Below are 20,150 nucleotides of genomic sequence, written 5' to 3'. Positions count from 1 at the left end.
TTGCTAAAGTAAACATAACTGAATTGTGATCACTATCACCAAAGTGCTCACCTACATCTAAATCTAACACCTGGCCGGGTTCATTACCCAGTACCAAATCCAATGTGGTCTCGCCCCTTGTTGGCCTGTCTACATACTGTGTCAGAAAACCCTCCTGCACACACTGCACAAAAACTGACCCATCTATAGTACTCGAACTATAGAGTCAATATTTGGAAAGTTAAAGTCCCCATAACAACTACCCTGTTACTCTCTCTCCTGTCGAGAATCATCTTTGCAATCCTTTCCTCTACATCTCTGGAACTATTCGGAGGTCTATAGACAACTCCCAACAGGGTGACCTCTCCTCTCCTGTTCCTAACCTCGGCCCATACTACCTCAGTAGACGAGTCCTCAAACGTCCTTTCTACCGCCGTAATACTTTCCTTGATTAACAATGCCACACCCCCCCTCTTTTACCATCTTCTCTATTCTTACAGAAACATCTAAATCCTGGAACCTGCAACAACCATTCCTGTCCCTGCTCTACCCATGTCTCCGAAATCGCCATAACATCAAGATCCCAGGTACCAACCCATGCTGCAAGCTCACCCACCTTATTCCGGATGCTCCTGGTGTTGAAGTAGACACACTTCAAACCAGCGTCTTGCTTGCCGGTGCCCTCTTTCGAACTTTTAACCCTATCCCTGACCTCACTACTCTCAACATCCTGTACACTGGGACTACAATTTAGGTTCCCATCCCCATTGGAAGGTGTTGTCTAAGGAACCTAGGTGAGTTACTGCAGTGTATCTTGTGGATGGTGCACTCTTCTGCCATTGGAGCAGTGCAGCAGACCAGAGTCCAAGATATCAGCGTGTAAGGTGGAGAATTAGATTGTTAGGCCAATGTAAGCTTGGGGGTCACTAAGGTTTCTGCATTGTGATCACCTAATCCACATTTGGTGTCTCCAATGAGGAGAAGGCATTGTGAGCAGTGAATACAGTAGACCAAATTGAAAGAAGTACAAGTAAATTGTTGCTTCATCTGGAAGGAGTGTTTGGGATTTTTGGATGGTGAGTAGGGAGGAGGTAAAGGGGCAGGTGTTGCACCTCCTGTGTTTGCATAACAAGGTTCTGTGAGAAGGGGATGGGATATTGGAGGTGATTGAGGAGTGGATCAGGGCATCACCAAGGTAATGGACCCTTTGGAATGCTGTTTGTTTCAGGTGTTATGGATGGCAAGCTATCAACCCATGGTTACCAATACCCCTCCAGATCTCTCTTTCCCTCCATTTCCCTCTGACCCCACCACTTATTCTAATCTCAATCTTGTAATATATTCATGATCCCCTCCGATCTTTGTCTTTCTAATATGGTTTGTCCTTAGCTAAGAGGACAAACTTTCACCCCCATGTCCACTTCTTTGGTCAAGAGTCCTCCCCTGCTTAATGGACCATTTCACACACAATTATACCAATTATTGTAAATGTTTCAAAGTTTGGGGAAAATAATCAGATCGGCATTTTCTTGCCGTTTTAGTGCAAAATATGGGCCAAACATGTGTTTTGCCAGTTTAAATTTTCTTAAATTTTGGGATGATTTTGAAAATTTGGCAACAAAATATTTTTGCTTCAACACAATAGCTACTGAAAGTTTATGCTTTGATTCTGAAATTAACATGCTATTTGCCAGTGGCAGGATATCGGTTTGATACTAATGATGCACTACAGTCATCCCCATAACGGGGAGGGGGTGGCATTGAAAGTCAGCTGCCTCTGCAGCGGGAGGGTAAATTATTTCTTGCTATCCCACCATGTCCCCAATCCGTTTACCAAAAAGCCAGTTGCCCCGCAGCCTTTTTACACTTTGCAGGGTGTTAAATAGCTCAGGGTGACAGGTCCGGCCCCATCTGCGGAGGGAGTCCCACCTTGGGTAACTTTAAAAAAAAATAAATAATTTTTATTCAAATTTTTCAACAACGAATTTTCTCCCAACAATAAAATAAACAGAGTACAAAAATAAACAGGAAAAACACCCAATACAAAGCAATAAATTAATAACAATACAAAAATCAAAAAAGTAGCAGACAAACAGTCACAAAAACAACCCCCCTTAACGGTTCCCTACAGCAGAATCCTACGCCGGGCTACTAGAGACGCAAAGGCCATAATGCCGGCCTCTCTCACCTCATGCACTCCCGGCTCCGATGCTACCCCAAAGATCGCGAGCCCCCAGCCCAGTTCCACTCTGGAACCGACCACCTTGGACAAGGTCCCCGCCACCCCCTTCCAGAACCCCTCCAACACCGAACACGCCCAGAACATGTGGGTATGGTTCGCCGGGCCCCCACGAGCACCTCCCACATCTGTCCTCTCCCCCAAATAACTGGCTCATCCTGGCCCCAGTCATGTGCGCCCTATGCAGCACTTTCAGCTGAATCAAGCTGAGCCGTGCGCAAGAAGAAGACGAATTCACCCTCCCCAGTGCATCCGCCCATGTCCCCTCATCAATCTCCTCCCCTAGCTGCACCTCCCACTTCGCTTTCAGTTCTTCCACCGAGGCCTCCTCCTCCTCTTGCATCACCTGATAAATTGCCGAGATCCTACCTTCACCGACCCATGTCCCCGAGAGCACCCTATCCAGTACCCCCCTAGGTGGCAGTAGCGGAAACTACGCCACCTGCCGCTTAACAAACGCCCTAATCTGCATATATCTAAAATTGTTCCCAGGGGGGAGACCCCACTTCCCCACCAACTCCTCTAAAGTCGCAAACTTCCCGTTGAGGAAAAGGTCTCCCATCCGTCTGATGCCTGCCCTATGCCAACTCAAAAACCCACCATCAATTCTCCCTGGTGCAAACCAGTGATTGCCCCGTATCGGGCCCCACACTGAAGCCTTCACCTCCCCCCTATGCTGCCTCCATTGTCCCCACATTTTGAGGGAAGCTACCACTACTGGACTCGTAGAATACCTTGCCGGTGGGAGTGGGAGCGGGGCCGTCACCAGCGCCTCCAAAGTCGTGCCCACCAGGACGCCGCCTCCATCCTCTTCCATACGGCACCCTCCCCCTCCATCACCCACCTACGGATCATTGCAGCCCAGTAGTATCCACATAAGTTGGGCAACGCCAACTCGCCTACCTCCCTGCCTCGTTCCAGGAATACCCTCCTCACCCTCGGGGTCTTGCGCGCCCACACGAACCCCAGAATACTCCTGTTAACCCTCCTTAAAAAAAAAAGCCTTCGGGATCAATATGGGGAGGCACTGGAAGAGAAACAAGAACCTCTGGAGCACCGTCATCTTAACTGACTGGACCCTACCCGCCAAAGAGAGTGGTAACGCGTCCCACCTCTTAAACTCCTCCTCCATCTGTTCCACCAACCTCAAAAAATTTAGCCTGTACAGGGCCCCCCAGCTCCTAGCTATCTGGACCCCAAGATATCTAAAGCTCCTCACTGCCCTCTTCAACGGGAGCTCTCCTATCTCCCTCTCCTGGTCCCCCGGGTGCAGCACGAACAGCTCACTCTTCCCCACGTTGAGCTTATAGCCTGAAAAATCCCCAAACTGCTCAAGTATCTTCAGCACCTCTGGCATCCCCCCCGCCGGATCCGCAACGTACAGCAGTAAATCATCCGTGCACAGTGACAATCGGTGCTCCCCCCCCCCCCCCCCCCCCGCCCGCACAATCCCCCTCCAGTTCTTCGAATCCCTCAGCGCCATGGCCATGGGCTCAATTGCTATCGCGAAGAGCAGGGGAGACAAGGGGCACCCCTGCCTCGTCCCCCGGGACAACCGAAAGTCCTCCAACCTCCTCCCATTCGTCACCACACTCGCTACCGGGGCACTATACAGCAGCCTCACCCAGCTAATGAATCCCTCACCAAACCCAAATCTCCTCAAAACTTCCCACAGGTAGCTTCACTCCACTCTATCGAAAGCTTTCTCCGCATCCATCGATGCTACTATTTCCGCCTCCCCATCCGCCGACGCCATCATCATAACATTGAGCAACTGCCGCACATTGACATTCAGATGTCTCCCCTTCACAAACCCTGTTTTGTCCTCGTGTATAACCATCGGGACCACATCCTCCACCCTCCTGGACAGTATCTTGGCCAACAACTTTGCATCCACGTTGAGGAGCGAGATCGGCCTATAAGACCCACATTGGAGGGAGTCCTTATCCCGCTTCAGGATTAGTGAGATTATTGCCCTAGACATCGTCAGGGGCAAAGCCCCCCACCCGCGCCTCATTCAGGGTCCTCAAAAGCAGCGGGCCCAGCAGATCTGAGAATTTCTTGTAGAACTCCACCGGGAACCCATCAGGCCCCGGTGCTTTCCCGGTCTGCATGCTCCCCAGCGCCTCTATCAGCTCCTCCACCTCAATTGGGGCCCCCAGACCCTCCACCCGCTCATCCTCCACTCTTGGGAACTCCAGCTTATCCAGAAAGCGGTCCATCCCGCCCATCTCCCTAGGGGCACCGACCGGTACAGCCCCTCATAAAAGGATCTGAACACCCCATTAATATCTCTACCACTCTGCACCAGGTTCCCTCCTGCATCTGTGGCTCCCTCTATCTCTCTCGCTGCCTCCCGCTTCCGGAGCTGGTGGGCCAGCATCCGGCTTGCCTTCTCCCCGTGCTCATACACCGCCCCCTACGCCCTCCTCCACTGCGCCTCCGCCTTCCGGGTGGTCAGTATGTCGAACTCCACTTGGAGACTGCGACGCTTCCTCAAAAGCCCCTCTTCCAGGACATCCGCATACCTCCTGTCCACCCTTGCCATTTCTTCTACCAACCTCTCCCTCTCCGCCCTCTCCCTGTGCGCCCGAATAGATATCAGCTCCCCTCTAACCACTGCCTTCAGCGCTTCACAGGCCACCCCAACTCGCACCTCCCCGTTGTCGTTGGCTTCCAAATACCCCTCTATGCTCCTACAGACCCGCCCATAAACTTCCTCCTCTGCCAGCAGCCCCACATCTAACCTCCACAGCGGGCGCTGATCCTTCCCCTCTCCCAACTCCAGGTCCACCGAGTGCGGGGCATGGTCAGATATAGCTATCGCCGAATACTCCGCCCCCACCACTCTCGAGATTAGCGCTCTGCTGAGGACAAAAAAGTCAATCCGGGAATAGGCCTTGTGGACATGGGAGAAAAAGGAAAACTCCCTACCCCCCGGCCTCAAAAACCTCCAAGGGTCTACCCCTCCCATCTGATCCATGAACCCCCTCAGCACTGAGGTTGTCGCCGTCCTCTTACCCGTCCTTGACCTCGAACGATCCAGGGCTGGGTCCAACACGGTGTTAAAATCCCCTCCCAAGATCAAGCCCCCGTCTCCAGGTCCGGGATTCGGCTCAGCATTCGCCGCATGAGGACCGCATCGTCCCAGTTGGGGGCGTACACATTAACCAGACCACCCATTCCCCTTGAAGCCTACCACTCACCATTACGTATCTCCCTGAGCTGTCCACCACCACACTCGACGCCATAAATGACAAGCTCTTGCCAACTAAAATCGTCACCCCTCGATTCTTTGCATCTAGCCCCGAGTGAAATACCTGTCCAACCCAACCTCGTCTCAGTCTCACCTGATCCGCCACCTTAAGGTGCGTCTCCTGGAGCATGGCCACATCCGCACCCAAGCCCTTCAGGTGCGCCAGGACCCGGGACCGCTTCATCGATCCATTCAGCCCCCTCACGTTCCACGTGACCAGCCGAATCGGGGGGGCCTTCCCCCGCCCTCTGCACCGGTCAGCCATAGCTCTCCCTCGGCTCACCATGTGCCCGCAGAACTCCCCCGGCCCGTTCCCCACGGTGGCAGACCCACCTCCCAACCCCCCCCATCACCAGCAGTTCCCCTTCGGCCCCTGCAGCAGCAACCCGGTATCCCCCCCCCCCCCCCCCCCCCCCCCCCCAAAGCTAGGGCCCCCCCCTAGCTGCGTAACCCCCTCCATTGTACGTCCGTAAGTCAGCCAACTCCTGCTGACCCCGGCTGCTCCCGCCATCCCAAAGACCCCCCCCCCCCCCCCCCCCCCCCCCCACCCAGTGCCGGCCCCGCCTACTGCTCCTCCAGCGCGGGAGGAAAGCCCGCGCTTCCATCCCAAACCCCGCACCCCCAACCCAACACGCGGGAAAAGACAGGCACATGACCCAACAGGACTGCGAAACCGCTCCCCAACCCTCCACCCGTGAAAAAAGAACAAAAACAAAGCACCCAAATAAACAAATAACAGTCCCAAAAATCGAAAAAGCAGAACAGCAAAAAGGCATCATCAAATACAATCAATAAAAGCAAAAGGATACCAAGGAGGACAAAGCCTCCGGACCATGTACATCATTCCCCAGCCCCCAGTCCTCAGTTCGAGTCCAGCTTCTCTGCCTGGACAAAGGCCCAGGCCGCCTCCGGAGAGTCAAAATAGAGCTGGCGGTCTTTATACGTGACCCAGAGGCGTGCTGGCTGTAACAGGCCAAACTTCACTCCCTTCTTGTGAAGCACTGCCTTTGTCCGATTAAAACCAGCCCTTCTCTTTGCCACCTCCGCACTCCAGTCCTGATCTCCGCATTCTCCCACTTACTACTCCTCTCCTTCGCCCATCTCAGCACACACTCACGGTCGACGAAGCGGTGGAAACGGACCAGCACTGCCCGAGGCGGCTCGTTGGGCCTGGGTTTCCTCAGCAGCACTCGATGGGCACCCGCCAGCTCCAAGGGTCCCTGGAACGACCCCACGCCCATTAGCGAGTTCAGCATCATAGCCACATGGGCCCCTAAATCCGAACCTTCCAGCCCCTCCGGGAGGCCCAGAATCCGCAGGTTTGTCCGACGGGAGCGGTTCTCCATCTCCTCCATCCTTGCTAACCACTTCTTGTGGAGCGCCTCGTGTGACTCCACCTTCACTGCCAGGCCCAGGAGTTCGTCCTCGCTCTCTGAGGCCTTTTGCCGTAGCTCTTGGATCTCTGCACCCTGAGCCGTCTGAGTCGCCGTGAGCTTGTCCAGCGAGGCCTTAAACGGTTCCAGGATCTCGGCCTTCAGCTCTCTGAAGCAGCTCCTGCTGCTCCTGTGCCCACTGCTGCCACGCTGCTGGTTCCCTGCCCGCCGCCATCTTGCTTTTCCTGCCTCGCACCTTTCTCTGCTCCAAAGCCGATTTTCTGACCACTCCGCTCCTGGTCCAGTCCATCCACTGGCAGATAATCCGAGTGGAAGTGTTTCCATACGGGGAAAAGTCCAACCAGCACTGCTACAGGCCCTTAAAAGAGCCCAAAAGACCAAAAATAGCAGGAGCTATCGAACGAGCGGCTTAGCTCCGCATCACCGCAACCGGAAGTCCCACCTTGGGTAACTGTTGACCAATCTAATTAATCAGAAGCTCTGTAGTCCTTGCAGTGCCAGGTTCACTGCTGGGACTACAGCCAGTCCCCAAAGAAGAGGTTATGGAAGCCGGACTCCAATTACGTCCGGGGTATCGGCAAGGCCTGGCTCGCAGGTCCCAGCGAGGTGGGGTAAGAGGGGTGGGGGGCAGGTTAAGAGATTAGGAAAGAGGGTTAAAAAGGGTACAGGGTAAATAAGATAGACACAGCACCTCTTGTCTGACACTTGCTCACCTAGTAAAAAAATCGCTGGGCTATCCAATGTGGGCCTACCCCTGCTGCAGGTAAAATAGTGGCTCAAGTGGAATGAGGTACTGAAGTGGCCATGAATTAGCCAGCTAAGGGCCTCAATAGGCCCAAATGTGGGCTGGCCATCCAACTCCTTCACTGCTCTGTAAAATGGGAGACAGATTTCGTATTGGGGTGGGGGGGGGGAGGTTGGGCAGACTGCATGAAGGCGGTGGGCAGACACTGTGCTGCATTTTACAATCCCTCCTCCCTGTCATCCCCAGCGCTTCCTTAAAACAAGTTGGCAGGGGAACATAAAATCCAGCCCCTTGACACGCATTTCCAGAATTTGGCAGCGGGTTGTCCCCCTCTTTGGGAACTGATGTGCCATAAGGGGAGCAGGGGAACTGGAGTAAAAATAGAGCGATACCATTTGCCTAGGCAATAGAATTTTATATTTGGTGAATGATCTACTTCGGATGAGACAAACAGGTGAGCTCACTTTCAGTTCAGGCTCAGATTTGTGCCAATGATTATTTATCACTCAATTGTGTGTTGTGATCAAACATCTTTTGGCTTTGAAATATTAATGTATAACTTTGCCTCAGCCTTGCATAAATTCACTCAAGCTGGCCACTTAATATTTCAATTCCTAACCACATGTCTATTTAATACTGTAACTTTTTCTTTATATTCCTTGTATCATTGTCCTCATGAATACATCTTCTCCTTCCAGGTTAGTGTTGTATCAGACCCTGGACGCAGAGGCCAACATATTACTCTTAGCCCATTTCCTAGCCCCTTTCCTAGCCCATTCCGTAGCCCAGTTCGCAGTCCATTCCGTGGTTGTTTCAAGAACTTTGGATCTGCAGGAGGAAGAGCCATGGACTTTGACTGTGATGATGATGACATGAACTTAACCTGCTTTATCCTGATGTTTGATTTGATATTGAAACAGGTAATGATTTCGTTGTTTTTTGCCCTGATATGCCATATGTAAAATTTGAGGCCAAAGATGATTTTATGTATGATTTAATGATGAGTATGTAGGATAAGCTTTTTGACTTTATCATTCACTCAAGTTGCTGTATCCTTTTTATATTTGAAATGCAAGACAAATATATATTAGTCTAAAGTTATTTGAAGTCATCACGCCAAATAATAAAACTGAAAATACATAGAAATCTTTAATCCAAGAACAAAGCAGAAGTAATTATGTATTTCTTTAAACTTCTATCTCAATGCCAACAGATGGAATTGCAAGATGATGGTATAATCCTGGGTCTTGATCATGGATTGTCCAAGGACATCATTTCCATTATAAACAATGTATTCCAGGCACCCTGGGGAGGCTCACATACCTGCCGGAAAGATGAAAGAGCAGTTGAATGCAACCTTTGTCAGTCCAGCATTTTATGCTATCAATTGGCATGTGAACTGCTGGAGCGATTGGCACCCAAAGAGGAAATCAAACTGGTGGTAAGGAGCAACACGTATGGATGGAATTGTGGTTTTGGCGTTAACTCGTGGAGCTAGATTTCATGGTCCCTTGCCAGAGGGGGTGGAGCTTGCCTACCTGCCCTTGGAATCCAAAAAATGCAGGGTCTTGGTGACTCTAGCCAAATAGGCTGGTGTCAGATAAAGTGCAGGACGGACAAGGGAGCCACCCTCTTCCCTTCTGACCTGTGGGCCCCGCCCTGCCAAGTCATTCATTCCCCCATAACCCTGTTACCCTCCCCTAGCCTCTTGAACCGGTCCCCCTACTCCCTTCCTGAGATCCCTGACCCTGGACTTAGCTATTTTCCTCAGTATGGTGGGACTAGGAGTGGGTATTTCTTGAACTATATAGCTGCCAGCCAGCTCTATAAGGCAGGACCTCCCCTTGAGACATGGATGAAAGTCATTCTTAAAGCAATGAATGCTGCTTCCAGCATTAAATTGCTCTGGGCAGTTGTCAGCATCGCTGGTGGACTCCCCCTCACCCATCTCTTTATCTGCGGTGGAGAGGGGGAGGGAGTGTGGACTGTAGCACCTCCTAAGATTTAGCCCATGCGCACTTTTTGAAAACGACTTTGTTTAATAATTTGTAATGCATTGCTATTGTATTATTCGCCCTTCTAGAAAAGAGAAAATATCCTGATGCTGAGCTGCGGTGTTAGTCTGGATGCTGTATTCCAATTATAGTTTCTAGTTTGGCCCCCAAATTAATGCTCTCTAGTCAAAAGGAAACAAATGTGGTGGTATCTGTCTTAGCCATTCATTCCCCCAGTCTGGCTGGACGCGTCACGTGCTGTTGGACTTCATCACCTCTGCCAATTCCCCACTACTCCAGGATTATGATCAACTTTATGTCTTTTATTCAATCCCAGTCATCTCCTCAAACCTCATTGTCAATCTGTATACCTTCATGTCCAACAACAAATTCAAAGAAATGCTGTGCTTGGTTGCCACCAAGTTTGAGACTATTTGTTCAGCTATTTCTACTGCTTCCTCCCCTTTCCCATACCCACCAAGTTAATATGGTTCTCTCTGTACTAGCCGTGAACCCATATCCATTTCTCTAGCTCCTTACCATTTTTTCCCCATTCATGATTTGATTCCCACTAAATTGTAGATCACCCAACTCCTCTTCCTCGCCCCCATGCATGCTAAATGATATTGTAACCAGTTCATTCCCTACAGACACACCCTTTCCAAATCAATGCCATCACTCACCTAGTTCAATCCCTATGTCCTTGAAAACGATTGCCCCAAGACCATCCTTGTTCCTCTCCAAAAACCGTAAACATAGAATTCCCTCCAAATTCCATTTCCATCTTTCCCATAACTACTTGACTGAATTTCTTTGGTAGGTTTGTGCCCCTGCCCCTCACTCCAGTTCATGCAGCTTCAAAGTCAGCATGTATTTGTTCTCCTTTAGGAACCCACTGACAGCTTTGAAGAAAGTATGCTGTTTTCTAGGCCTGAATTCACTATAGGTTGTGAAGGGGAAGATGAAAATTCAAAAATGGAAGGAAACCTAACATTCAATAGTGGGTGTGAAGAAAATCTTGGTATGTGATGTTGATGATTATTTTTATCATAAGTACCACTATTGAAACTGGCTGCTTAAAAGATTTTATTACTATAATAGAGGCAAAAGTAATTGGATAGGAAGCACTTTGAGACATCCAAGAATGTGATGTGGTCCGTGCAAATTGATTCTTATATATTTTAAAAATGTATATTAATTGCTAGCTCTGTGCTCCAATGTTTAATAATATTGTTATCTAACTTTGAACATTGATCAGTAATAATTAAAACTTGTCATAATTATAGAGCCTATTGTTATATGGTAATGCATTGAGGGATATTGATTGTTTACCAAATGAAAAGCAAGCAAACATCTGCGATAAAATGTTGACATATTTTGAGATAATAGATATCGCATTGAAAAGACCTCTAAGGTTTGGATTTTGCAAGCAAAGACAACAGGGTTGACATTCTCCCAATTGTCCAATGGGAGAGGAGTCACAGAAATTCTGGAGAAATTTCAAAGTTTTAACACTGTCACTTTTCAGTTTTATGGTCCTTCCACTGAAGTTACAGAGGACGATCGGAAGGGCCCCAGCATCAGCTTACCCCCCAATGTTTTTGGTAACTTTTGGTCCTCGATTCGATTGTACTCTCTTAATGGCATTAGTTAGGGAAATCCAGAATATTGACCCAATAATATGTAACTAGGTGAGTATGATGTGGGACTTGGCGGGGAACTTGAAGGTGATAAAGGATAATGGAATGCCGTCCTGTATTCTGAAGGGAATTAAATAGAAAAGTAAGGCTGTTATGCTTCAGTTACACAGGATATTGGTGAGACCGCATTTTGAAAACTGAGTGCAGTTTTTTTCTCTTTATTTAAAGAGGAAGTGTACAAAATTCTGAATGGTCTTAACAAAGTGGACATGGAAAGGATGGATTTCCTCTTGTGGGTAATTCCAGAACTAAGGGGGCAATGTTTTAAAATTAGGAGTCGCCCTTTTAGGACAGAGATGACGAGAATATTTTTCTCTGAAGGTTGAGTCTTTGGAACTCTGCCTCAGAAGGCGGTTGAACCGGGGTTATTGAATATTTTTAAGGTGGAGTGAGATAATTCCTTTTTAGGCAAAGGAATCGAAGGTTATCTGGGTTTGATGGGCATGAAGAGCTTGAAACACAAACCGATCAGCCATGATCTTATCAAATGGCATAGTGACTTTGAGGGGCCGAATGGGCTACTTCTCTTATTTTGTATGTTTGTATGATATTGATCTCATATTGATCTTGTCCTTCTTAGTGGTAGAGATCACAGTATGAGGTGCTGACAAAGTAGCTTTGTTAAGGTGCCACAGTTCATCCCATAGCTAGTATATATTGTAGTCAAAGTGCATAGATCGTGGAGGGATTGACAAAACCCAGTTGCCATGAGTTACCTTTACCATGAGTTCCCCATGTGCTATCTTTACAATAAATACTCCGAGATGAATTGTTAGACATTAACTCAAAAGTATAATTTGTTTTGTTCCAAACCAATGTCAAAGAGCTTATCACTTAAAAGATAAATGTTTTGCCCTTCAGAAAATGCAGTGATTTGATTTATGCAGTTGCTTACATTTTAAATATTTTTATTTTATTTCAATAGAAATGAAGAATAATGCAGAGCGTAACTTTAATTACCAACAACTTCCTGCCGCATTGAAGCTAATACATACAATATTGCAGGTAATCTTTATTTGACTTATTCCATTCTATTTTAACAGCTGAGTCTTTTAAATTCTTGACCTTGCTTCATTTGTTCATATCAACAGGAAATGCCAAATTGTGAAGAGCCAGACATTCTTTTCAACATGCTCAATTGTTTAAAAATACTGTGTCTACACGGGGAGTGTTTATATCTTGCAAGAAAAGATTATCCAAACTTTCTTGCTTATATTCAAGACACAATGTTGATTTCAAGGTAAAGTTAACACAGTATGAAATACTGATAAATTATCATTTATTGTTAGAACGTGTCATTTTAAATGTGTTCCCCCCCCCCCCTCCTTCTCGTTAACTATTTGTTTCTTATGCAAGGTTGTATATTTTTGCAGTCTGACTGCTTTAACTTTGATTTATTTTAACTATATAATTTATTTCCTGCTAATTAACTAGTGATTATAATTAAATCAATTTCCAAGGCTTATGTTATAATCAGTCCTTTGGTACAGGTGTTGCAAAGCATCAGTAACATAGTGATCGAGGTATTAGCATCAAGTGTGTTATCTATAATTGACAAAAGGCAAGCACAATACGGAATAATACAACTTCAACGCAATGAATCATGCACTGTGTTGTTCATCCAAAAAAAGATGCTATTTCAACTAGAGAGTCAAGATCCAGTGTATCTTCATGTGAAGTGGGGTTCGATGGTAGGTATATAATTTTCTTTTGAAAATGTTTTTATTCAACATTTTTACACAAACAGTACCCGACGCCTCCTCCTCCCACCCTTTGGCAGCATCCATATCTCCAAAGTGCAAAATGAACAACTCCCATCTCTGGTGGAACCTCTCCTTTGCCCCTCTCAGAGCAAATTTTACCGTTTCCAAGTCCAAAAACTCTCAACAGGTCCCCCAGCCATGCTGAGGCACAAGAGGGGGAAGCTGACCTCCACTCCAAAAGGACCCACCTGTGAGTGTTCAACGAGGTGAAGGCTAAGACATCTGCTCCCGCTCCCATTTGCAACTCTAGCAGATATGACACCCTGAATGGCCTTTTGGGGACCTGGCTCCAGTTCCACATGCAGAGCCTCAGACATGGTGCAGAAAAATGACCCCCAAAAACTCTCCAACTTCGGGCAGGACCAGAACATATGGACATGGTTGGCTGGGCCCCTCCCACACCGCTCACAACTATCCTCCATCCCCTCAAACAGCCGGCTTATTCTTGCCTTTGTTAAGTACGCCCTATGTGCCACCTTTAGCTGAGGTTCACGCGAGGTTGAGGCATTGACCCTTCATGGCACCTCCCACCGTAATCCTTCCTCCAGGTGCCCAACTCTTCCTCCCACTTAGCCTTGATCCCTTCCATAGACTTCTTAACCTCCTCATTAATCCTGCCATAAATGACTGAGACAACTCCACTCTCCAACCTCCTCACCAACAGCACCTCCTCCAGCAGTGAAGAGGCGGCGTTCCTAGGAAACTTTGAAAAGTCAATTTTTGCGAATTTCGACATCTGCATATACTTAAAGCCTTCCTCATGCTGCAGCTCACATTTCACCCTCAACTCTGCTAGACTTGTGAATCTCCCCTCCAGAAACAGATCCTCCGCCTCTTTCAGCCCTTTCTCCTCCCATCCCCGGAACCTCACATCCATCCTCCCTGGTTCAAACCCGTGATTCCCTCTTATTTGCATCACCCTTAATTTGAAGTGCTGTCAGAGTTGCCTCCAGATCCTCAGCGTGGTTACCACTATTGGATTCCCAGAATACTTCCCTGGGGCGATCGGCAGTGGCGCTGTTGCCAGCGCCTGCATCCCTGACCAAACAATAAGACCAGCTTATCCACCACTCAAAAATGCCTTTGGCAAAAAGACCAGTAGACACTGAAACTGTAATATTCTTTGATTGGGCTGATGTTCAATCTTGATGTTGTAGTGTGAACAAAGAAATTTGACTTTGTTTTATTAACAAAGTTATTTATTACTTAACACTACACTAACGAATTACTAAAACGTCTACGATTAATAGTTGGAAATAATGGTCTAACACTAACTTACACTGAGATACTACAGAGCTACTCTAATATGCGACTGCTACAATCTCTTAACTGACACCTTCTCGTAGAAAACATTGGTGTGTCCGGATCAAGTGTCTGCATAGTCGCACCACCTGGTGGTCGGATGCTGGAACTATAAGAGTTATACATATCTTATTGTTTGCATATAGATGATAATACAGATGACAATCTACTTATCAGGAACAAGAACAGAAACGGTGGCAAAATATTTATTTTGTCTGCCTGTACGCGGCCTGCCAATGTCAAAGGGAGACTATCCCACCTCTTCAGATTCTCCTTCACCTTCCCTTACCAGGCTTGTGACATTTCACTTATGGAGTCGTGCCCAATCCCGTGTTATCTGCACTCCCAAGAACCTAAAGTGAGTTGTCGCCACCCAAAATAGCACTCCATTTCCCGCCCCTCCACCCGAAGGAGACATGACAAAACACTCACTCTTCTCTGACTTCAATTTATACCCCGAAACTGCCCCATATTTCTCGCCCCTTATGTCCCTCACTAAAGAGGTAGGTGTTTAATTTAATAGGTGCAGAAGGAACTAGGTCCCTATTTTCAAGTCTTTAAATTAGTCTTCCCTTCTGTGTCATTCTTTGATGCTATTCATAATTAAGTGGCAAACGGTAAGCAATGTTCAAAGTAGAGAGTTGGAGTTGTCTCGGGCACAAGACTCGGAAGAATTGATTGAGGAGCCGAGATGTCTAAATCTTGGGGTGCGCCATGACGATTGGTAGTGGGTATAATTACCACTTGACCAGTGCGAGGAGCTCATGGAATTCTTTGCCATTAAGATTGAAATGATCCAATCAGTTGTGTCCGCTGCTTTTTCACATTCCCCAAGCTTACTGTATCAAACTTCCTCTGATGTTCCCCTACCCTAGCCTTAAACGTGCAAGTCACCTCTGAGCTAATCTTGTTCATGAGACGCAACCACTGCTCCCTCGACCTTACTATCACGAAACAGCTGCTCATCTAATTTTCTCTCTTGACTCCAGTGTTAACTGATATTGCTAATTATCCTCTCCTCAGAAACAGTCAGCCTCTCTCCTTTAAATCCTTTGTTGTCACCCTCTCCTCAAAATAAACCAACCCTTGACCTATCTGTCCTTGCATCTGAAACTCACCGTCCCTCTCCAAAGTTCTTGAGCGTATTGTTGCATCATAAATCTGTCCCCATCTTTCCCATGTTCTACCCGTTGTAAACCCTCAGACCAGTCAGAATTCTTTTGCACACGTTCTAACTTACATCAAGTTCCATTCCTCCATGCATTCTCTGCTTTTGGACCTACATTGGTTATTGGTTAAGCAACAACTCATTTTAAAATTCTCATCCTTATTTTCAACTCCCTCTGTGACCCTGCTCCTTCCTATTTCTGTAATCTAGGTGCTGGTTTAGCACAGTGGGCTAAAAAGCTGGCTTGCAATGCAGAACAAGGCCAGCAGCGCGGGTTCAATTCCCATACTGGCCTGCCCGAACAGGCGCCGGAATGTGGCTTTTCACAGTAACTTCATTTAAGCCTACTTATGACAATAAGCGATCATTATTAATTAATCTTCTCTCGCTCCATAATCCTCTGAGATATCAGCGCTCCTTTATTTCTGTCCTATTGGAAATCTGTGATGTTAATCACTTCACTATTTGTAGCTCTCTATGTCTTTGCGTTACTATTTTAATATGACCTTTAAAGCTTACCTCTTCTTGTGAAGTTCAGCAACAGATATCTGATCCTAGTTGGGTGTGCAGAGGTGGGGGAATTTCTGGTTATGTCAGCTAGATCTTTTAAAACTGGCTACCTGCAGGTTTGGAGGGGGTGGGTTGGCGTGTTGGATTAGAAGTCAGAGGCCAGGCCTCAGTGGAGGCTGCTGGGTGCAGAGGTGGGCTGGACAGAGGACATATCTTTGAGTTCCAGCGCTGTGTCGAACTTAATGAAAAGAAAAGAAAATCCTTTAACCCTCACCTATCACCCCCAACACTCCCCTTGCCCCATCGTTGCCGACCTATGATACCTGCTCCCCTGACTAGCTCCCATTGTCCCTCATAATCCCAAAACAATCCATGCCCCCTCTACTTATCTCCTTGGTCCTTTATAACTCCTATGCCAATTTGTGCAAACTCACCGAGTATCCTTTGACGGTTCTTTCACAGCCTGGCAGTTCCTTATCTGCTCCATTAAAGCTTGACGGTTCTTTAACATCTTGAAGTTTGTTAACAACATTAATAACATGATGGCTCCTTGATAGCATGACAGTGATTTGACTGCTTGATAGTTTCTTGACTGTTGGTGTTATTTGACAGCTTTTCTGTTATTTGACAGTTTGTCAGTTATTTGACAGCTTCATATTTCCTGCACAGCATGACAGTTCTTTGCCAACCTGACTGTTCCGTGACAGCATGCCTGTTCCTTGAACAGATGCTTGTCCCTTGACAGCATGCCTGACCCTCGAGGATCCCAGGCAGCACGACCGTTCCCTGACAGCATGGCAGTTCCCTGACAGCATGCCAGTTCCCTGACGGCACGGCATTTCCCTGACGGCACGGCATTTCCCTGATGGCACGGCATTTCCCTGATGGCACGGCATTTCCCTGACGGCATGGCATTTCCCTGACGGCATGGCATTTCCCTGTCGGCACGGCATTTCCCTGTTGGCACGGCGGTTCCCTGATGGCACGGCGGTTCCCTGTCGGCACGGCGGTTCCCTGTCGGCACGGCGGTTCCCTGATGGCATGGCGGTTCCCTGACAGCACGGCGGTTCCCTGACGGCACGGCGGTTCCCTGACGGCACGGCGGTTCCCTGACGGCACGGCGGTTCCCTGACGGCACGGCGGTTCCCTGACGGCACGGCGGTTCCCTGACGGCACGGCGGTTCCCTGACGGCACGGCGGTTCCCTGACGGCACGGCGGTTCCCTGACGGCACGGCGGTACCCTGACGGCACGGCGGTTCCCTGACAGCACGGCAGTTCCCTGATGGCTTTATGCTTCCCTAACAGTCTGACAGTTCTTTGACAGCTTGACAGTTCTCTGAGATTGATAGTTCTTTGGCAGATTTACAGTTCTTTGACAGATTGACAGTTCTCTGACAGCATGCCTATCCCTTGACAGCATGCCTGATCCTCTGAACACAAAAGTGAGCTGGCAGCATGAGAGTGAGCCGGCAGGATGAGAGTGAATTGAGAGCTCAGTGGTTCCTTTTACAGCTTGACAGTTTTTAACAGCAAGAAGATTATTTGATAGCTTTACAGCTTCATATTCCGATGACAGTCTGATCGCTCTTTGAGAGTTCTTGGACAGCTTGATTGTTCCTTGGCATCATGACAGTGATTTGGTGGCTTGACAGTTCCTTGACAGCAGGGCAGTTCCTTGATGGCAGGGCAGTTCCTTGACAGCGTGGTGCTTCCTTGACAACATGGCAGTTCCTTGACAGCATGCCTGTTCCTTGACAGCATAAGAGTGAGTTGACAGCAAGAGAGTGAGCTGAGCTTGATATTTTGTTGACAGTTCTTTTACCACTTGACAGTTCCTTGGCAGAGTGACAGTTGTTTAACAGCTTATTGCCTTGACAGAATGACAGTTCCTTGATGGCATGCTGTGGTTTGACTGCTTGACTGTTCCTCGGTATTTCGGCAGTCCCTTGGCTGCTCAACGATTTTGTGACAGCTGCATTACACTGAAAATTTGACAGTTCTTTGACAGCTGTACATTTACCTGACAGTTCGAACAGCTTGAAGGTTGTGTGAAAGATTGACAGTTCTTTGACAGCTTAATGGGTCTTGATGAACCTTGGCAGCATGATAGTTGTTTGGCAGCATGAGTGGTATTTGACAGCACGACAGGCAGTGAGTTGGCAGCACGGCAGGCAGTGAGTTGACAGCACGGCAGGCAGTGAGTTGGCAGCACAGTAGGCATTGAGTTGAGAGCACGGTAGGCATTGAGTTGATTGCACGGCAGGCAGTGAGTTGACTGCACGGCAGGCAGTGAGTTGACATCTTCATATGAAATGAAAATCGCTTATTGTCACGAGTAGGCTTCAATGAAGTTACTGTGAAAAGCCCCTAGTCGCCACATTCCGGCGCCTGACCGGGGAGGCTGGTACGGGAATCGAACCGTGCTACTGGCCTGCTTGGTCTGCTTTAAAAGCCTGCAATTTAGCCTTGTGAGCTAAACCAGCCCCTGACAGTCTGACAATTCTTTGACAGCTTGACATTTCTTTGATAGTTCTTTGACACCTTCATATTTGACAACTTCATATTTGACAGTGGCCTGTTCCTTGATAAGATGATTGTTCCTTGGCAGCTCAACTGTTCCTTGGCAGCTCAACATTGCTTGACAGTTTGATTGCTCGACAGTTGTTTGACACAGCTTCATATTTCCTGGTCAGTCTTCCCGCTGTTTGACAGCATGTCAGTTCCTTGTCAGATCTTTTCCAGTTATTTGACATCTTGTCAATTCCCTGACAGTTGGCAACTTGACAGTCTTAACAGCTTGAAAATGCCTTGAAAGCATGACAGTTCCTTGACAGCTTGACAGTTCTTTGACAGATATTTGACAAAGTGACAGTTGTAACACCTTGGAAGTTCCATGAAAGCTTGACGGTTCTTCAATTTTATGTTTCCTTGACAGATGTTTCCTCTTTTTATTTTAAAGTTGTTCCACAGAGACAGAATCATTGGAAATGGCAAGAATTTGATTACAGATGAAACAGCTTGAACATGAAAAAGGATTAAAGCAGCTTAAATTTGAAATGAAGGAAAAAGAATAGCCCAAACAGACAAAATACGAGAGAAAAACAGGGAGACACTGCTTCTTTCTTCTACAGTCCAAACAACAAACCAAAACTGAAACCCAAACACTAAACTACCTCTCACCTGACAGCCATGGCCCAGCTCCACCCACAAATGACATCACTGAAGCTGTGCTATCAGGACACTCACATGACACGGTGCCTCCTAGATCTGTATTCACCCACGGGGATACATCCTTTCCACCATGTCAAGACTTTTAGGATCTTACTTACTTTATTCAAGTCACCCCTCAATCTTTCAACCTTGAGTTGAAACCCATCAGCCTGTCCAGTCTTTCTCGTAAGAAAACCTACTTGTTCTGGGTATCAAGCTAGTAAACCTGCTCTGAACTGCTTCCAATGCATTTACATCTTTCCTCAAATAAGGCGACCAAAACTACACACAGTATTCAAGATGTGGTCTCACCAATTATCTGTATAACTGAAGCGTACCAGCCATACTTTTATATTCAATGCCTCTCATAAAAAAGGATAGCACTCCATTAGCCTTCTTGATTATGTGCTGTACCTATTTGCTGAGCTTTTGTGACTGATGCACTAGAATACCTTTTCACCTCCAAATTCTTCAGTCGTTCTCGGGTTAAGTAATTCTCTGCTTTATTATTCTCCTTGCCAAGATGAACACTGTTTTCCTAGATTATACTCCTTCTCACAGATTTTTGCCAATGCATTCAACCTATCTGTCCATGTGTGTCTGCTAAATCATTATGTTTTCTTACAAATACTTGCTTACCGACTTTGTGTTACCCGCAAATTTTGCGCCATGCCTTTGCTTCCCTCATCTAAGTCATTGGTGTAAATTATAAAGATTTGTGGCCCCAGCACAGACCCCTGCGAGACTCCACTCAGCACATCCTGCCATCAGACAAAGACCCATTTATGCATACTCTATTGTCTGCCAGGCAATCTTCTATCCATGCCAATATGTTATCCCCGATGCCATGAGCTTTACATTTCTGTATAACATTCAATGTGGTACCTTA

General features: G+C 47.4%; 1 protein-coding gene across 7 annotated transcripts in view; it reads left to right on the top strand.

Annotated features, from left to right (window-relative positions):
- Positions 1–20,150, top strand: part of LOC119951685 (protein unc-79 homolog) — a 269,084-nt gene that overhangs the window by 96,705 nt on the left and 152,229 nt on the right. For all 7 annotated transcript variants that reach the window (XM_038774926.1, XM_038774915.1, XM_038774945.1 and 4 more), the window contains 5 exons: positions 8,312–8,533; positions 8,827–9,054; positions 10,496–10,628; positions 12,233–12,312; positions 12,399–12,547. In XM_038774926.1, coding sequence (XP_038630854.1) covers positions 8,312–8,533; positions 8,827–9,054; positions 10,496–10,628; positions 12,233–12,312; positions 12,399–12,547 — 812 coding nt within the window. The remainder of the gene's footprint in view (positions 1–8,311; positions 8,534–8,826; positions 9,055–10,495; positions 10,629–12,232; positions 12,313–12,398; positions 12,548–20,150) is intronic.

Source organism: Scyliorhinus canicula, chromosome 2, assembly GCF_902713615.1.
Source record: "Scyliorhinus canicula chromosome 2, sScyCan1.1, whole genome shotgun sequence".
Classification (NCBI taxonomy): domain Eukaryota; kingdom Metazoa; phylum Chordata; class Chondrichthyes; order Carcharhiniformes; family Scyliorhinidae; genus Scyliorhinus; species Scyliorhinus canicula.
This window is presented reverse-complemented; position numbering and strand designations above follow the sequence as displayed.